Source organism: Palaemon carinicauda, chromosome 43 (genome assembly GCF_036898095.1).
Source record: "Palaemon carinicauda isolate YSFRI2023 chromosome 43, ASM3689809v2, whole genome shotgun sequence".
NCBI classification, from domain to species: Eukaryota; Metazoa; Arthropoda; class Malacostraca; order Decapoda; family Palaemonidae; genus Palaemon; species Palaemon carinicauda.
The window spans coordinates 26808266-26826923 of NC_090767.1; the positions used below are offsets into that span (position 1 = coordinate 26808266).

Genomic DNA, 18658 nt, shown 5'->3' on the forward strand with positions numbered 1-18658 from the left:
ACAGCAACTATCACATCTAGCAGTAGAGATACTGAGATGGGCCGAAATCCACTCGATACCACTATCGGCACGCTTCATTTCAGGCAAAAGGAATGTGCTTGCTGACAATCTGAGCAGAGCGTCTTAGATAGTGAGTACCGAGTGGTCTTTGGATCATCTAGTAGCCAACAAAGTCCTGACTTTGTGGGGTTCTCCGACTGTGGATCTGTTCGCAACGGCCCTGAGCTTCAGGCTCCCGCTGTACTGCTCCCCAGTCCCTGACCCCAAAGCTCTCTGGCAAGATGCTTTCCAGCAACGGTGGGACAACATAGATGTTTACGCCTTTCCCCCATTCAGTCTGATGAGGAGGGTACTCAACAAGACCAGAACATCGGTCAATCTTTCAATGACACTCATAGCTCCGCTATGGCATCACGTGGAATGGTTCCCGGACCTTCTGCAACTCCTAACGGAGCTACCAAGAGAGCTCCCTCCACGACACAATCTTCTCAAGCAACCACATGCCAACATCTTCCACAAAGCAGTAGCTTCGCTACGACTTCACGTCTGGAGACTGTCCAGCATCTCCTCTCTGAGAGAGGATTTTCGCAGCAAGTTGCTGTCAGGATGTCTGGACACCTGCGAAAGTCATCTTCAGCAGTCTACCAGGCAAAGTGGAAAGTCTTCTGTGATTGGTGTCGTGGAAGGGGTATCTCTCCACTTGATGCCACTATTCTAACAATAGCGGAGTTCCTCGTATATTTGCTTAAAGAAATGCGCCTTTCAGTCTCGGCAGTGAAAGGCTATCGCTCAGCCTTAAGTCTAGCCTTCAGGCTGAAAGGAATGGACATTTCTTCATTGCTAGAACTTTCTCTACTCATACGTAGTTATGAACTTACCTGCCCTCAGTCGGAAGTGAGACCTCCCCCTTGGAACGTGGTTCGAGTTCTCAGGTCTCTTAAGAGACCTCCCTATGAACCATTACGCCAGGAATCAGATCGCCGCCTAACCTGGAAGACAGTGTTCCTGCTAGCTTTGGCTTCGGCCAAGCGAGTCAGCGAACTTCATGGTCTCTCGTATGACATTGCCCATTCAAGGGGATGGGAGGAGGTAATGTTCAGCTTCGTCCCTGAGTTTATTACTAAGACTCAGAATCCTGGAGTAGCGGTTCCTCGATTCGACTCCTTCCGGATTTCTAGTCTCCGCTCTGTAACAGATGACCCAGACCATCTCTTACTATGCCCAGTAAGGAGTTTGAGACTCTACCTCAAAAGAACAGCTGCAGTCCATCCTCATGTGCCAGCTCTATTCGTCAGCACAGGAAGGACTAAGAGGAGGGTCACCAAGAACACCATCTCTGCTTGGATTCGTAGGGTCATTGATCTGGCCTTGAATCCAGATCCTCCTCCGTCATGTCACCCTAGAGCACATGATGTCAGGGGCATAGCTACGTCCCTGGCCTTCAAAAGAAATTTCTCTGTGAAGCAGGTCCTGCAAGCGGGGGTGTGGAAGCGTTAAACAACGTTCACAGCCCACTACCTGCAAGACGTGACCCACAGGAGGCTCGATATGTTCTCTATCGGCCCTGTGGTGGCTGCACAACAGCTGGTTTAAAACCTCAAGCTCCTTATTGGACAAGTAGCAGAAGGTTGAGGGCAATGTTACCCGGTTTTAGTCTGCATGAATGAAAATGTTTAACTGGCCCTTATTCTTTTCTTCATCATCCCCTCTCTTGGGGAAGGCAGCATCCTGGGTTCTCTGCATAGCTGACCTCAAACCATTGCAGGTAAACCATGCTCCCTTGTGTTCCTAGTATTAAGTTAATACTGTTACATCCCCCATACCCTGACGAGGTGGTATTGGGAAAGTCCTAGTCTACAAGTTTCCTTCTAAAGAACTTCAGAACAACTTCCTAGGACAAGTCACACTTCTTCATACCTTCACACAGAGCTTGCGTAGGCCGCAGTCCTTGCGTAACAAGGTTCTAGCGAGGTGCAGGGGCTCTTTATTTCTTGGGTGCTTATACACTCGAATAACGAGCCCCCGGGTAAAGCCAAAATGCCAGACTGGGTTGTTCGTTCACCCTTCCTAATGGGTGAGTCACCCCTATTAAATAGTGTGGTTTGTATTCCAGTTACGGAACAAATGACAAATTCGTAGATAATTTGTATTTTTCCTAACTATACAAACCTTAGCTATTTAACCAAACTTGCCCGCCAGCCCTATCCCCCTTGAAGTCCTTCCTCCAAGCAAAGTGAGCTCAAGCACAGGTGTGTGTGAGGGGGAGCGGTAGTAAGCTACCCTCCCTACCCCCCGCTAACTAGCGGTGTGGGTAGTAAATCCTCGTTAGAAATTAAGGGATTTTGACGAAGGAAAAACCTGTTTCTGGGGGAGAGACCTGTGTCGCCAGGTGAAAAGGTCCTTCTTGTCACTTTCTGATATAAATATATTCCAAATATACCAGAGAAAGATAAAGCATTGGAATGCAGAGGTTACTACCCTCGCGTGAGCACCCTTTAGGGCGTCTTGTATAAAGAAAGGCCGTGTGATAACCACTATTCACAGGTCGTCTTCCATTTAGATAATTCCTTCGTCAATGTATTCAAGAAGGGTGTGCCGTTACAGCGGTCTCCACCGCATCAACCTGGATCATCCCACCGACGCCCGACACCAGCGCCACCTGACATCCTTCTGTATGTAATCCAACCAGGGCATGGAAGGAACGGGGTGGGAACAAACAGGGAAGGGTTTCACCGGGCGACACAGGTCTCTCCCCAGAAATAGATTTTTCCTTCATCAAAATCCCTTTTCTGGTGAAAAGTTACAAGAGAATGCCTTCCAAGCTCAAACAAAACAATTAATAAAGGTAAAAGGAAAAAACCCATAAAAACGTGTAAACAGATTTACTAAATCAAAATTGGAACAGGGTTCCGCACATCTTAACACTAGGAATATGAAAATATAACTGTAAACACGTGAAAGTATGCTTGAAAAATATTATATACACTGTATAAAAAAACAAAAGTTAACAAAAGGATGAACATAATTTAGGAATGACGTTCCAAAAGAGAATGATGCAGGGTAGCTGCATGTGTGCCACCGAGGTTAGAGGCATCGTGGTGAGAGGGGCAGGTAGAAGGGAGGAGGAGAGGATGATGGACAAAAAATGAAAATTAGGAGGAAATTTTAATCTGGTGAGATGAGACTCCCAGCTGCTATAGTACAAAATTTTAGGGCCTGTATGTTTTTTAGATAGTGGCGTTTAAAGACCATAGGAGATTTCCAACCTGTATACTTTTTAAGATCATCAAAATTCATGTTCAGGAAATAATTAATTGAAGTGGCTACTGCCCGGATATCGTGTGCATGAGGAAAGGATTCCGGGTTAGCCTGTTTGATGAAGTAAAGTATTTACTGTCTAATACCTTGAATGGAGATAGTACCTCCCTGCTCTCTAATAAACAAGGGACCGGAGGAACGTGTGGCGGATCTAGCTAAAAAGGCCCTAAGAGTCACTACTGGACATAGCGAACTATCTTGTGGAAGGGGAATAATCTTCCAAGGGGACCATCTGTTTTGAGGGTCTTCATTTTTAGCTAGGAAACCTCTATCCAGGGAGAGCAGTACTTCTCCTGATGGGAGGAAATCTAGGTTCTCAGGGTTATGGGAGAGAGCTGCTAATTCTGAAATTCTGGCACCTGAGGCCATGGCTGTAAGAAATAGGGTTTTTCTAAGTAAAGAAATGTACGAGCAGGATTCATTATTGGTAGTTGATGCCAGTTTCAAAACATCGTTTAGAAACCATGAGACCCTTTGTGGACGGATAGAAGGTCTAAGCCGAGCACAAGCTTCAGGGATAGATGAAAAATAAGAATCTGCTAAATTAAACTTGAAGCCAACCTGAAAAATATTTTTCAGGCTGACTTAATCGTAGTGATAGTACTAGCGGCTAGACCTTTTTCGAACAGAGTTCTGAAAAATGAAATGGCCAAATTTGGGGTCATCTGAAGAATGTCTGAATTCTTTAAAAAGTCCGCTAATTTCTCAACAGCCGAATCATATTGCCTAAAAGTTGAGTCCTTTTTGTCAGATTCAATGAATAGGACATTGTCCGGATCGATATTTGCATCTTTATTAGCTGCAAATTTCATGAAGTCCACAAAGTTAGGGTTTGGACTATTCTTGAGGAAGCGGACACAGTCTGTGTTTGGACTACCTGTGTCAATTTCAGGTGTGGGATCCGTTTGGGACGGAGTTTCAGCTCTAATAGGAGCGGAAACCAGTTGCTTTTGGGCCAGTTGGGTGTTACTAACGCTACTGTTCCTTTGAAAGATCGTAGTTTGTGTAATACCTTCATCAGAAGATTTACTGGAGGGAACAGATAAATCTTCTGCCAGAGGTTCCAGTCTAGAGTTAATGCGTCCATGGCAAAGGCCTGAGGGTCCAGGTTGGGGCTATGTAGCAAGGGAGTTTGTGATTGAAGCTTGTCACAAACAGGTCTACCTGGAGATCCGGCACTAGTCTGGATATCCACCGGAACGAATTCATGTCTAGGGACTATTCCGATTCTAGTGGTGTGGTTCTGGATAAGGCATCCGCTATAAAATTTTTTACTCCTGCCAGGTGCGTAGCTGACAGGAACCAATTTCTTTTTGCTGCCAAGGTGAAAATCATTACTAGAACCTGATTCAGATTGTGAGATTTTGATCCTCCTCTGTTTATGCAGTGGACTAACACTGAATTGTCTGAGACTATCCTCACTTGACTTGTTTTGTGATGAGACAACCGTTTCAAGGTTAGGAGTACTGCCATTGCTTCCAACACATTTATATGAAATTGTTTCATAACGAGGGACCAGGACCCCTGAAACATCTGGTGTTGGGAGTAACCCCCCCAACCACTGAGTGACGCGTCTGTATGAATCGTCACTTGGGGTGGGGGAAACTGCAGAGGAACTGATTTGGCCAGATTCTTTGGGTCCGACCATGGAAGAAGTCTCTTTATTAGTACAGAGGGGATCGTTGAGACTTTGTCTCTTAAATGTATTTTTGCTCTCTTCCTCCAAACTCGGTTGATGTCCTTGAGTTTGGCTTTTAGGAGGACGTCTGTTACTGAGGCAAATTGTAGTAAGCCGAGGATTCTCTCTAAAGATCGCTTTGTTATCTCTTTGTTTTTGATAAACCGTTTTGTCATTGATGCTATCTCCTTGACTTTCTTGGAAGGAAGGGATAGTTTGTGATCTATTAGGACCCAACGAATACCCAGCCATTCGAACTGATTTGCTGGGAGTAGCCGGGATTTCTTCAGATTCACCTGAAAACCTAGGTTTTGAAGTAACCGGATCACTTTGGATGTTGCTTCGCGACATTCTTGGACTGTATTTGCCCAAATGAGCCAATCGTCCAAGTAGGCTACCAACATTATTCCTTGGTTCCTGAGTTGTTGCAATATTGTCTCCCCCAATATCCTGAGAGCAATGCTGAGGCCGAAGGGCATCACTTTGAATGCGTAGGATTTCCTGCCTAGCCGGAAGCCTAGGTAGGGAGAGAAGTTTCTCGCTACTGGAACATGATAGTAGGCGTCGGTAAGATCTATAGAGGTGGTGACGGCCCCACGGGGAAGTAAGGTCCGTACCTGAGAGACAGTCAGCATACTTAACCTGTCGCAAAGAATGTAGGAATTCAGTTTGGACAGGTCCAGAATTACTCTTAGTGTGGAAGAATTCTTCTTTGGGACAGTAAACAGACGTCCCTGAAATTTTAGTTTTCTTACTCTCTTTATAGCATTTTTCTGTAGGAGATCTTTGGTGTATTCTTGCAGAACTGGGGTGGGAGTCTGAAAGAAGTTCACTGGCAGAGGTGGAGACCCCTTTTTCCACTTCCAGCCCAGACCTTTGGAAACAATGCTGTGCGCCCAAGGGCTGAAGGTCCATTGGTCTCGAAACCGGTACAATCTCCCTCCTACCCGGTCCGTCTCACTGGTTGTGGGTTGGTTTGAACCCTCTACCTCCTGTTGTGCCTCTGGATCTAGCACCGCCGCGCTGGCGGGACTGGCCTCGAGCCCTGTTACCGTCGGACTGTTTAGGGTATCCTCGAAAGGCCCTGGTAGACTCGTAAGCCGGATTGAAGGCTGGGGAGGACATCCACGTTGCAGTGGAGGATGATTGTCCACCTTGAGGTGCGGGGACGATCATAAACTGTTGGGGCGGAGCTGCTCTCGACGTTGAGGGAGTTGACGTCTGGACTAGAGGGATACGTTGTTGACCACGAGCAGCTTTGTAAGAGGTAAAGAATTAGTTTCTTCTTAGGGTTTTGGTGCTTCATCGCCGGGTCCAATTTACGCTTAGAAGATAGACCCCAGCGCACCCGGAGGTTCTGATTAGCTCTGGCGGCCTCTTGAAGCACCTTGTCCACTTCTTCCTGAGGGAAAAAGTTTGTACCCCAACAGGAAGCCCTAATCAGTCTGTTAGGTTCGTGCCTAATAGACGCTTCTGCCAGGACATATTTCCTGTAGTTTTTCCTTGCTGAAGAGAAATCATGGAGGTCCAGTTGAAAGGACTGTAACAGACTTTTCGCCAATACTTTGAAGATCTGTTCCTCTTTGTATATGGAAGCCACCAACTCTAATGATGTTAACCCTGGATAGGTACGGTGGGTCGTACGCGACCCCGAGCGTCAAAACAAAAGAGGTTTTTATCACGTGACTCACCCCCGTGATGGAATTTGTGGGTGATCGACCTGCAGTCGGTCACTTGCCCACACGCTCTGGTAGTGTACAGACGTGCTTCGCTCTAGCTCTCCTCCTTCCCAGATTTCTGAGACACGTCGGGGTCGTTCGCGTCCAAGTTTACCCTTCTAAGGTAAGTTGCATATTTATCAAAGTTATTACGTATTATGAAATTGTCGTAGAATGGTGCAACTTGTAAAGGTTATCGGATGTGGAAATTCTTGGTGGATGATTTACCTACCACGTGCATGATTTTTTTTTTAGTTGAAATGCCGTTCATCACCACGAGGACCATTTTACCGCGAGTGCCCCTTTTTCAGTTTTTTGCATTTTTTGGCCAAGTCATTTTTCCGTAAGAAATTGCCAAATAGTGTCGCAAAACTTTTGCTTTTTCAGTGTTGGAAAGTGTGTATAGATGATCTGGCTACCCATGCGTGACTTTGTTTTTGTCAGGTACGCCGTAGATCTTGGTATGTGGGGCATTTAACTGCGGTTGCCTATTTCTGTTTTTTTTCAATATTTGTAAAAATTTACTGCAGCGTAAGGAATTGCCGTATAGTATTGATTTTTTTTCATGTTTATTTGTTCGAAAGTGTGCCTTGATGGTTGGGCTAACACGTGCATGTGTTTTTTTTCATCTGAGATGCCGTATATTAGAATGTTGGCCATTTTTCCGCGAGTGCCCCTTTTTCAGTTTTTTTCATTTCTTGGCTAAGTCATTTTTCCGTGAGAAATTAGCAAATAGTATCGCAAAACTTTTATTTTTATAGCATTGGAAAGTGTGTATAGATGATCTGGCTACCCATCGGTGACTTTGTTTTTGTCATATACGCCGTAGACATTGGTATGTGGGGTATTTAACTGCGGTTGCCAATTTCTGTTTTTTTTTCAATATTTGTAAAAATTTACTGCAGCGTAAGGAATTGCCGTATAGTATTGATTTTTTTTCATGTTTATTTGTTCGAAAGTGTGCCTTGATGGTTGGGCTAACACGTGCATGTGTTTTTTTTCATCTGAGATGCCGTATATTAGAATGTTGGCCATTTTTCCGCGAGTGCCCCTTTTTCAGTTTTTTCATTTCTTGGCTAAGTCATTTTTCCGTGAGAAATTAGCAAATAGTATCGCAAAACTTTTATTTTTATAGCATTGGAAAGTGTGTATAGATGATCTGGCTACCCATCGGTGACTGTTTTTGTCAGATACGCCGTAGACATTGGTATGTGGGGTATTTAACTGCGGTTGCCAATTTCTGTTTTTTTCAATATTTGTAAAAATTTACTGCAGCGTAAGGAATTGCCGTATAGTATTGATTTTTTTCATGTTTATTTGTTCGAAAGTGTGCATTGATGGTTGGGCTAACACGTGCATGTGTTTTTTTTTATCTGAGATGCCGTATATTAGAATGTTGGCCATTTTTTCGCGAGTGCCCCTTTTTATTTGCTTTGCATTTTTTTGCTTAGTCATGTTACCGTAATGAATTGGCAAGTTTTGTCGTAAAACTTGTATTTTTATTGTGTTGGAAAGTGTTTCTAGATGATCTGGCTACCCATGCCTATCTTTTTTTTTAGCCAGATATGGCGTATATTTATAAGTATGTGTTCGATTTTCCTGTGTTTGCTATTTTTTCTTTTTTTCCCATTTCTTTCGGAATTACTACGTACTAAGTAACTATCACAGAGTAATGATTCATTTAGATGTTTATTTGTCGAAAAATGTGCCTTGATGGTTTTCCTAGCACGTGGCTGAATTTTTTGTTTTCTGAAGGGATCACCATTAGCACGTTGCTATTTTTCATAGAGTGCCCTTTTTATAATAATCTTTATTGGACAAAAAAATATTTACATTCAAAGATTTACAAAAAGAAAAAAAGACTCAGTCCAAGCCCATGGGGAGCAGAGCTCTTCGGGTTATTTGTTTTGCATTTTTTTGCTTAGTCATGTTACCGTAATGAATTGGCAAGTTTTGTCGTAAAACTTATATTTTTATTGTGTTGGAAAGTGTTTCTAGATGATCTGGCTACCCATGCCTATCTTTTTTTTTAGCCAGATATGGCGTATATTTATAAGTATGTGTTCGATTTTCCTGTGTTTGCTATTTTTTCGTTTTTTCCCATTTCTTTCGGAATTACTACGTACTAAGTAACTATCACAGAGTAATGATTCATTTAGATGTTTATTTGTCGGAAAATGTGCCTTGATGGTTTTCCTAGCACGTGGCTGAATTTTTTGTTTTCTGAAGGGATCACCATTAGCACGTTGCTATTTTTCATAGAGTGTCCCTTTTTCAGTTTTTTTCATTTCTTGGCTAAGTCATTTTTCCGTGAGAAATTATCAAATAGTATCGAAAAACTTTCATTTTTATAGCATTGGAAAGTGTGTATAGATGATCTGGCTACCCATGCGTGACCTTGTTATTGTCAGGTACGCCGTAGATGCTATCGGCGTGTGGCGTGTTTTCCTGCGGTTGCCAATTTCTGTTTTTTCCAATATTTGTAAAAATTTACTACGGCGTACGGAATTGCCATATTGTATTGATTTTTTTTTTTCATGTGTATTTGTTACAAAGTGTGCCTTGATGGTTGGGCTAACACGTGCATTTCTTTTTTTTTTATCTGAGATGCCCTATATTAGAATGTTGGCCATTTTTTTGCGAGTTCCCCTTTTTATTTGTTTTGCATTTTTTGGCTTAGTCATGTTACCGTAAGGAATTCGCAAGGTTTGTCGTAAAACTTGTATTTTTATTGTGTTGGAAAGTGTTTCTAGATGATCTGGCTACCCATGCCTATCTTCTTTTTTAGCCAGATATGGCGTATATATATAAGTATGTGATCGATTTTCCTGTGTTTGCTATTTTTTCGTTTTTTCCCATTTCTTTCGGAATTACTACGTACTAAGTAACTATCACAGAGTAATGATTCATTTAGATGTTTATTTGTCGGAAAATGTGCCTTGATGGTTTTCCTAGCACGTGGCTGAATTTTTTGTTTTCTGAAGGGATCACCATTAGCACGTTGCTATTTTTCATAGAGTGTCCCTTTTTCAGTTTTTTTCATTTTTTGGCTAAGTCATTTTTCCGTGAGAAATTAGCAAATAGTATCGAAAAACTTTCATTTTTATAGCATTGGAAAGTGTGTATAGATGATCTGGCTACCCATGCATGACCTTGTTATTGTCAGGTACGCCGTAGATGCTATCGGCGTGTGGCGTGTTTTCCTGCGGTTGCCAATTTCTGTTTTTTTTCAATATTTGTAAAAATTTACTACGGCGTACGGAATTGCCATATAGTATTGATTTTTTTTTTCATGTGTATTTGTTACAAAGTGTGCCTTGATGGTTGGGCTAACACGTGCATTTCTTTTTTTTTTATCTGAGATGCCGTATATTAGAATGTTGGCCATTTTTTCACGAGTTCCCCTTTTTATTTGTTTTGCATTTTTTGGCTTAGTCATGTTACTGTAAGCAATTGGCAAGTTTTGTCGTAAAACTTATATTTTTATAGTGTTGGAAAGTGTTCCTAGATGATCTGGCTACCCATGCCTATCTTTTTTTTTTTAGCCAGATATGGCGTATATATTTGTTACTGTTTTTAGAATGATATATTGTTAATTTATTCTCATCATTAATTTATTTCCTTATTTCCTTTCCTCACTAGGCTATTTTTCCCTGTTGGAGCCCTTACTTGGAGCATCTTGCTTTTCCAACTAGGCTTGAAGCTTGGCTAATAATAATATAGGTATGTGTTCGATTTTCCTGTGTTTGCCATTTTTTGTTTTTTTCCCATTTCTTTCGGAATTACTACGTACTAAGTAACTATCACAGAGTAATGATTCATTTAGATGTTTATTTGTCGAAAAATGTGCCTTGATGGTTTTCCTAGCACGTGGCTGAATTTTTTGTTTTCTGAAGGGATCACCATTAGCACGTTGCTATTTTTCATAGAGTGCCCTTTTTATAATAATCTTTATTGGACAAAAAAATATTTACATTCAAAGATTTACAAAAAGAAAAAAAGACTCAGTCCAAGCCCATGGGGAGCAGAGCTCTTCGGGTTATTTGTTTTGCATTTTTTTGCTTAGTCATGTTACCGTAATGAATTGGCAAGTTTTGTCGTAAAACTTATATTTTTATTGTGTTGGAAAGTGTTTCTAGATGATCTGGCTACCCATGCCTATCTTTTTTTTTAGCCAGATATGGCGTATATTTATAAGTATGTGTTCGATTTTCCTGTGTTTGCTATTTTTTCGTTTTTTCCCATTTCTTTCGGAATTACTACGTACTAAGTAACTATCACAGAGTAATGATTCATTTAGATGTTTATTTGTCGGAAAATGTGCCTTGATGGTTTTCCTAGCACGTGGCTGAATTTTTTGTTTTCTGAAGGGATCACCATTAGCACGTTGCTATTTTTCATAGAGTGTCCCTTTTTCAGTTTTTTTCATTTCTTGGCTAAGTCATTTTTCCGTGAGAAATTAGCAAATAGTATCGAAAAACTTTCATTTTTATAGCATTGGAAAGTGTGTATAGATGATCTGGCTACCCATGCGTGACCTTGTTATTGTCAGGTACGCCGTAGATGCTATCGGCGTGTGGCGTGTTTTCCTGCGGTTGCCAATTTCTGTTTTTTCCAATATTTGTAAAAATTTACTACGGCGTACGGAATTGCCATATAGTATTGATTTTTTTTTTCATGTGTATTTGTTACAAAGTGTGCCTTGATGGTTGGGCTAACACGTGCATTTCTTTTTTTTTTATCTGAGATGCCCTATATTAGAATGTTGGCCATTTTTTTGCGAGTTCCCCTTTTTATTTGTTTTGCATTTTTTGGCTTAGTCATGTTACCGTAAGGAATTCGCAAGTTTTGTCGTAAAACTTGTATTTTTATTGTGTTGGAAAGTGTTTCTAGATGATCTGGCTACCCATGCCTATCTTCTTTTTTAGCCAGATATGGCGTATATATATAAGTATGTGATCGATTTTCCTGTGTTTGCTATTTTTTCGTTTTTTCCCATTTCTTTCGGAATTACTACGTACTAAGTAACTATCACAGAGTAATGATTCATTTAGATGTTTATTTGTCGGAAAATGTGCCTTGATGGTTTTCCTAGCACGTGGCTGAATTTTTTGTTTTCTGAAGGGATCACCATTAGCACGTTGCTATTTTTCATAGAGTGTCCCTTTTTCAGTTTTTTTCATTTCTTGGCTAAGTCATTTTTCCGTGAGAAATTAGCAAATAGTATCGAAAAACTTTCATTTTTATAGCATTGGAAAGTGTGTATAGATGATCTGGCTACCCATGCATGACCTTGTTATTGTCAGGTACGCCGTAGATGCTATCGGCGTGTGGCGTGTTTTCCTGCGGTTGCCAATTTCTGTTTTTTTTCAATATTTGTAAAAATTTACTACGGCGTACGGAATTGCCATATAGTATTGATTTTTTTTTCATGTGTATTTGTTACAAAGTGTGCCTTGATGGTTGGGCTAACACGTGCATTTCTTTTTTTTTTATCTGAGATGCCGTATATTAGAATGTTGGCCATTTTTTCACGAGTTCCCCTTTTTATTTGTTTTGCATTTTTTGGCTTAGTCATGTTACCGTAAGCAATTGGCAAGTTTTGTCGTAAAACTTATATTTTTATAGTGTTGGAAAGTGTTCCTAGATGATCTGGCTACCCATGCCTATCTTTTTTTTTAGCCAGATATGGCGTATATATTTGTTACTGTTTTTAGAATGATATATTGTTAATTTATTCTCATCATTAATTTATTTCCTTATTTCCTTTCCTCACTAGGCTATTTTTCCCTGTTGGAGCCCTTACTTGGAGCATCTTGCTTTTCCAACTAGGCTTGAAGCTTGGCTAATAATAATATAGGTATGTGTTCGATTTTCCTGTGTTTGCCATTTTTTGTTTTTTTCCCATTTCTTTCAAAATTACTACGTACTAAGTAACTATCACAGAGTAATGATTCATTTAGATGTTTATTTGTCGGAAAATGTGCCTTGATGGTTTGCCTAGCACGTGGCTGAGATTTTTGTTTTCTGAAGGGACCACCATTAGCACGTTGCTATTTTTCATAGAGTGCCCTTTTTTATTTGTTTTGCATTTTTTTGCTTAGTCATGTTACCGTAATGAATTGGCAAGTTTTGTCGTAAAACTTATATTTTTATAGTGTTGGAAAGTGTTTCTAGATGATCTGGCTACCCATACCTTTCTTTTTTTTTAGCCAGATATGGCGTATATATTTGTTACTGTTTTTAGAATGATATATTGTTAATTTATTCTCATCATTAATTTATTTCCTTATTTCCTTTCCTCACTAGGCTATTTTTCCCTGTTGGCGCCCTTACTTGGAGCATCTTGCTTTTCCAACTAGGCTTGAAGCTTGGCTAATAATAATATAGGTATGTGTTCGATTTTCCTGTGTTTGCTATTTTTTCGTTTTTTCCCATTGCTTTCAAAATTACTACGTACTAAGTAACTATCACAGAGTAATGATTCATTTAGATGTTTATTTGTCGGAAAATGTGCCTTGATGGTTTTCCTAGCACGTGGCCATGCATGACATTGTTTTTTGCCTCAGATATATTGGTAGGGGATCCATTTTTCATCGAATGCGTATTTCTAATTTTTTCTCATTCTTTGCAGATATCAAAATGGCAAGCAGGAGACAATCTTTGGGCTTGGATGCCATAAATCAGCTCTTAGAGCAATTTGATAGTGATGTCGAAGATGCTTTGGAGGTTGATGACATCAGTGACGACGAATTCATCAATGTCGATGAGTTGGAGCAGGAGGTCAGGGAGGAACAGGAGGAACAGGCGGTGACCCAAAATCCTGAGATTGTCGCCTTAGGGAATGGTGATGGAGAAGCCGACGACGATGTGGGGGAGGAAGAGGGGGTTGGGGCTTCGGGTTCTCATGTTGTCCCAGTCAGCACGATAACAAGTCCTGTGCCATCGACTTCACGTGGTCCCCCCCCCCCAGTAACGGTACCGGTACCTCAGCTCACGCCAGTGGAGGAGAGAAGCAGGAAGAGGAGAAGGGGGGATCTACAGGCAGCCAGGGGGTCGGCAATCACCCACATTGATGCTGAATCGGTGAAAGGTCGCGACGGTACCGTTTGGCATAGAGACCCAAATGTCACCCTCCCCCATATGTTCACACCAAGGATTGAGCCTGGGGGTCCCACTTCTCTCACGTTGGGAACGAGCAAAGTGTCCGACATTTTCTCTCTCTTTTTGACCGACCGCATGTTAGCCGAGGTTGTTTTGTATTCTAATGAACGCCTTGCCCTATTGAGAAGTCATTATCATCATACGGGCAACGTTGCCCTCAGGGACATTGACCTGAGGGAACTGAAGGCGTTTATTGGTATCCTAATAATGACGGCAGTGCGGGCGGACAACCATACACCGACGTGGGACATGTGGAACCTCACAGAGGGAAATCCTTTGTACAGGTGTACTATGAATGAGCGTCGTTTCACCCTGTTGGTGAGGGTAATTCGCTTCGATGATTCGGCCACCAGACAAGAGAGGGTGAAAGTGGATCGCCTTGCACCCATTAGAAAACTCTTCGATCACGTGGTGACCAATTGTCGAAACAATTACACCCCAGGACCACATCTGACTGTGGATGAACAGCTTGTCCCTTTCCGGGGGCGCTGTACATTCAAGATGTACATACCCAATAAACCTGCTAAGTAAGTAAAATTCTTTGTTTTTTATATTTGCACATGTTATTATTGTTTTGAAATTATAAAAAATTGTTTATATATATATATATATATATATATATATATATATATATATATATATATATATATATATATATATATATATATATATATATATATATATATATATATATATATATATATATATGTATATATATATATATATATATATATGTATATATATATATATATATATATATATATATATATATATATATATATATATATATATATATATATGTATATATATATATATATATATATATATATATATATATATATATATACATATATATATATATATATATATATATATATATATATATATATATATATATATATGTATATATATATATATATATATATATATATATATATATATATATATATATATATATATATATATATATATACATATATATACATATATATATATATATATATATATATATATATATATATATATATATATATATATATATATATATATATATATATATATATATATATATATATATATATATATATATATATATATATATATATATTTTGTGAAGTAAAGAACTTGCTATATGATTTATATATCTAAATCATAATATATCATCTATTCTATCTCTATCTATGTATAACTTGTTCATTTATATAACTGATAATTTATCTTTCGTATTTGTAAATGTTTTTCTTATATATTTATTATTATTAATATTTTATTATTATTATTACTATATTGATTAGTAATATAATTGTATATTGTGTATTTTTTTTAATTTTTTTTTATCTTTTTACCTTTATTAGTTACTAATTCCATTTCCCTTCTTCTAGATATGGTATCAAGATTGTATTGGCGTGTGATGCCGATACGCATTACATGTGTAATGCGATTGCGTACTTGGGGAAGGACACTGTCCAGATACCTAGAGGATCGACGCTTGGAGAAGTTTTTACGTCTGATCTTGTGGCACCTTTTCAGAGAAGTGGCCGCACAGTGACGACGGATAACTTTTTCACGACGCTACCGCTTGCTTTGTCACTCTTGGATAAGGACATGTATTTGTGTGGCACCATTCGCCAAAAGCCTTATATTCCTAAGGAACTTACGGAGAAGGTGCTTCCCCCAAAGGAGTCAGTGGCAGTGTTCAATTACGAACACAATCTAACTCTACAGTGTCAGCAAATTAGTAGGACTAAGAAGGTGATGCTGTTGAGTTCCCTGCATCATGATCCGTCTGAAGTCGAAAAAAGGAAGACCGACATTCAGATGTTTTATAATGCGACCAAGGGAGGTGTAGACACATTCGACCAGATGTGTTCTACATCTAGTTGTATTCGTAAGTCACGACGCTGGCCTATGACTCTCTTTTACGGGATATTGAATATAATAATGGTCAATTCTTATATTCTCTATACGTCCATGCCTTTCACCAAGCCAGTGCCAAAGCGAACGTTCCTCAGAGATATCGCCTACGAGTTGTGTGCTCCCCAGGCAATACATCGGTATCTAACGTCACACAGTTTGTCGAAAGGACTCCGTCAAATCATGGTGGATACTTTCAAGATACCTGAGCAGGTCCCACCAAGACGTCGAATTCCCGTTGGCCAAAGAAAACTCCCTAAAAGGATTCGCTGTCACACCTGCCCGCCTAGGGACGACCGCAAGACAAACACTGCCTGTCTCCTGTGCAAGAGTCCTGTTTGTCTGGACCACCAGAGTGCCCTCTGTCCAAACTGTAGCGTCTGTCCAAACTGTAACGCAGCGTTATTTGTAAGTTACAACATGAAAATTTTGTTTACTTCTTTTTTGATTGAATATCATCAAATTTTATTACCGAAAATATTATTATTGATTTACAATTTTCTTTTTTTTTCGATTTTATTTCCCTTCAAATTTTTTTTTTGGGGTCAGCATTCTAATTTTATATTCGTAAAATAATCGACATTCATCCAGCAACCCACCATACAATTTTTATGTATATCCAAGAATAATTAGATTAGTAAATAACACCCTCATCAAATTTTATTACCAAAAATATTATTATTGATTTACAATTTTCTTTTTTTTTTATTTTATTTCCCTTCAAAATTTTTTTTTTTGGGTCAGCATTCTAATTTTATATTCGTAAAATAATCGACATTCATCCAGCAACCCACCATACAATTTTTATGTATATCCAAGAATAATTAGATTAGTAAATAACACCTTGAAATTGACATACCCTTCCTACATTTCAGGAGGCAGAACAGGGAGTCTGAGTCAGTGTGGTTGGCGGCCATTTTGTGGACATATCCGAAGCGTAAGTTGCCATATCTATATATATTCTTGTTCCCTATAAAATTTGTGATATTTTGGTATATTTTTACCTGCATAAAATCATATTATATATTATATATAGGTATTTTTTTACGAAATTTTTAAGTACTCAAAAAATGACCTTTAGATATGGCCCCTGATATAAATGTAATTTACAAAATAATGAAGATTTTTTTACATATTTCTATTCTAGGATAACATGTGTTTATTCCATAAAAAAATTAGCCAATTCGGATTTCATTTGGGTACCTAAAAAAATTCATGAAATTTGGACACATTTTTTGGGCCAAAAAAAGTTACGCTTTTTTTCTCATTTCAGATCTTCACCTCTATGGGTCCGATTTCATCCAAAATATAGGAAGATGTGTCCTAGACATTCAAGATTCAATCCCTGAAATTATTTTTGTAAATAGGAGAAAAATTATTTTTTTATGAATTTTTATGTAAGGTCTTTTTTTCTACTTATTTTTTTAAAATATTTATAATAAATTATTTTTATGCAGATGAGTAGTTTTTATCTTTACAGTAGTTTTAAGCATTCATTGAAGTTTTTTTTTGGCAAAAGAAAAAAAGAGGTTACTGCAAAAACTGATTTTTCAAGAATTTTTTTTGGCGTCGGGGTCGTTCGCGTCCGAGTATACCCTTAAAGGGGTGTCCGAGGACCGTACCTATCCAGGGTTAAAGCGTTGATGGATCTAGCCAGTCTCGATCTTGCTTCGTATTCTGATTTAAGCATGTTTTCCGGCAACTTTGGTAGCTTCTCTGAAAATAAGGAGGAAGCACAATCCGGATCTATTTTGCTGACCGTGAAGGTCGACGGAGCATCACGCCAGAAATCCCTAGTGGCTGGCATGAGAAGAGAGGTAGCATCCGTCTCTTTTTGATGGTTGGCATGGGAAGGTCCTCCTGAACTGCTTGGAGCGTTAGCTCCGCAACCTTATCCGCGAAAGGAGAAGGGATATCCTGGGGCGTGGTAAAAATAGTATACGACCCTTTATGAGGAGTCAACTTGGTGTTAGTACAGCCCCAGTCCGATAAGGTACGAGCAGACAGCTTGGGCCTGTTCTTTCGGAAAGATGACTGTTTCCTTGGGGACCTTGTCCATTCTGACCAGAGCGTTCTCCGTCAAACGCACAAACCCGTTGAAGGGAAACCGGAGATCCTCTGGGTAAAATTCCAGGTCTGATAGGGGTCGAGTACCTAGACCTTCAATGGTAAGAGTACCATCTAAATAAGGGGCATGAAGAGCAAACCGCCAAGGGTTGTTCTTGTTGAACGGCGGAAGCTTTGAAGCATCTGGGACTGCAGCCGGAGCTGTTTGAGATCCGGAGTGGAGCAGTCCTGCGATCATGTCCCTAATGGGTTTTAGTTGCTCGGCCACTAAGGCAGATACTGACTGAGAGTCAGTAGGGGGGTTTGGGGTAAGAGAATACATTCTCTGCTCTAACCTCCCTGAACCTGGACAGCAGATTGTCCGTAAAGAGGTCTTTTGTCTTGCTCCGTCTTCTTTGACCTAGCGGATTTACTCCTCTGTCCTTTAGAAGGAGGAGGAGCCTTGGCAGCTGGTAAAGGGTCAGGCGAAGACGACGGCCCAGGGACTGGAGACAATGCTGTTGATGTTGACGGGGTTGGCTTTGAAGTCTTAGATGAAGGTTTCGAAGCTTTTAAGGGCTTAACCTTGGGACGAACTGATAGAGATCCTTCCCAAGGTGAAGCAGCGGGCTTGTCAAAGCCTAGGAAGGAGGAAGAAGAAGAAGGAGTTGGAGAGAAAAGGAACCTGCCGTATCCTCTGCACCACTAACCTGCTCATCCATCGGTTCTAGATGGATGTCCAAAGAAGCGACGTTTCCTGACGAAAGCTGTTCTTCAGACGGTGGGGCCATGGCAGAACGAATGGCGTCGATGATAGGGG

General features: G+C 39.9%; 1 protein-coding gene and 1 long non-coding RNA gene across 2 annotated transcripts in view; both read left to right on the top strand.

Moving 5' to 3' along the window:
• LOC137633919 (uncharacterized) overlaps positions 1-18658 on the top strand; it is a 56817-nt gene that overhangs the window by 23423 nt on the left and 14736 nt on the right. The window lies entirely within an intron of this gene.
• LOC137633929 (piggyBac transposable element-derived protein 4-like) lies at positions 15249-16729 on the top strand. The gene is made up of 2 exons (XM_068366166.1): positions 15249-16200; positions 16668-16729. The coding sequence occupies exons 1-2, from the start codon at positions 15307-15309 to the stop codon at positions 16686-16688; spliced, it is 915 nt and encodes a 304-aa protein (XP_068222267.1). The 5' UTR covers positions 15249-15306; the 3' UTR covers positions 16689-16729.

Bases quoted from the DNA above. Each gene is read 5' to 3' on its own strand.
- LOC137633929 (XM_068366166.1), top strand. From the start codon at position 15,307: ATGTGTAATGCGATTGCGTACTTGGGGAAGGACACTGTCCAGATACCT. The intron at 16,201-16,667 runs GTAAGTTACAAC...CCTACATTTCAG, and splicing joins ACTGTAACGCAGCGTTATTT to GAGGCAGAACAGGGAGTCTG.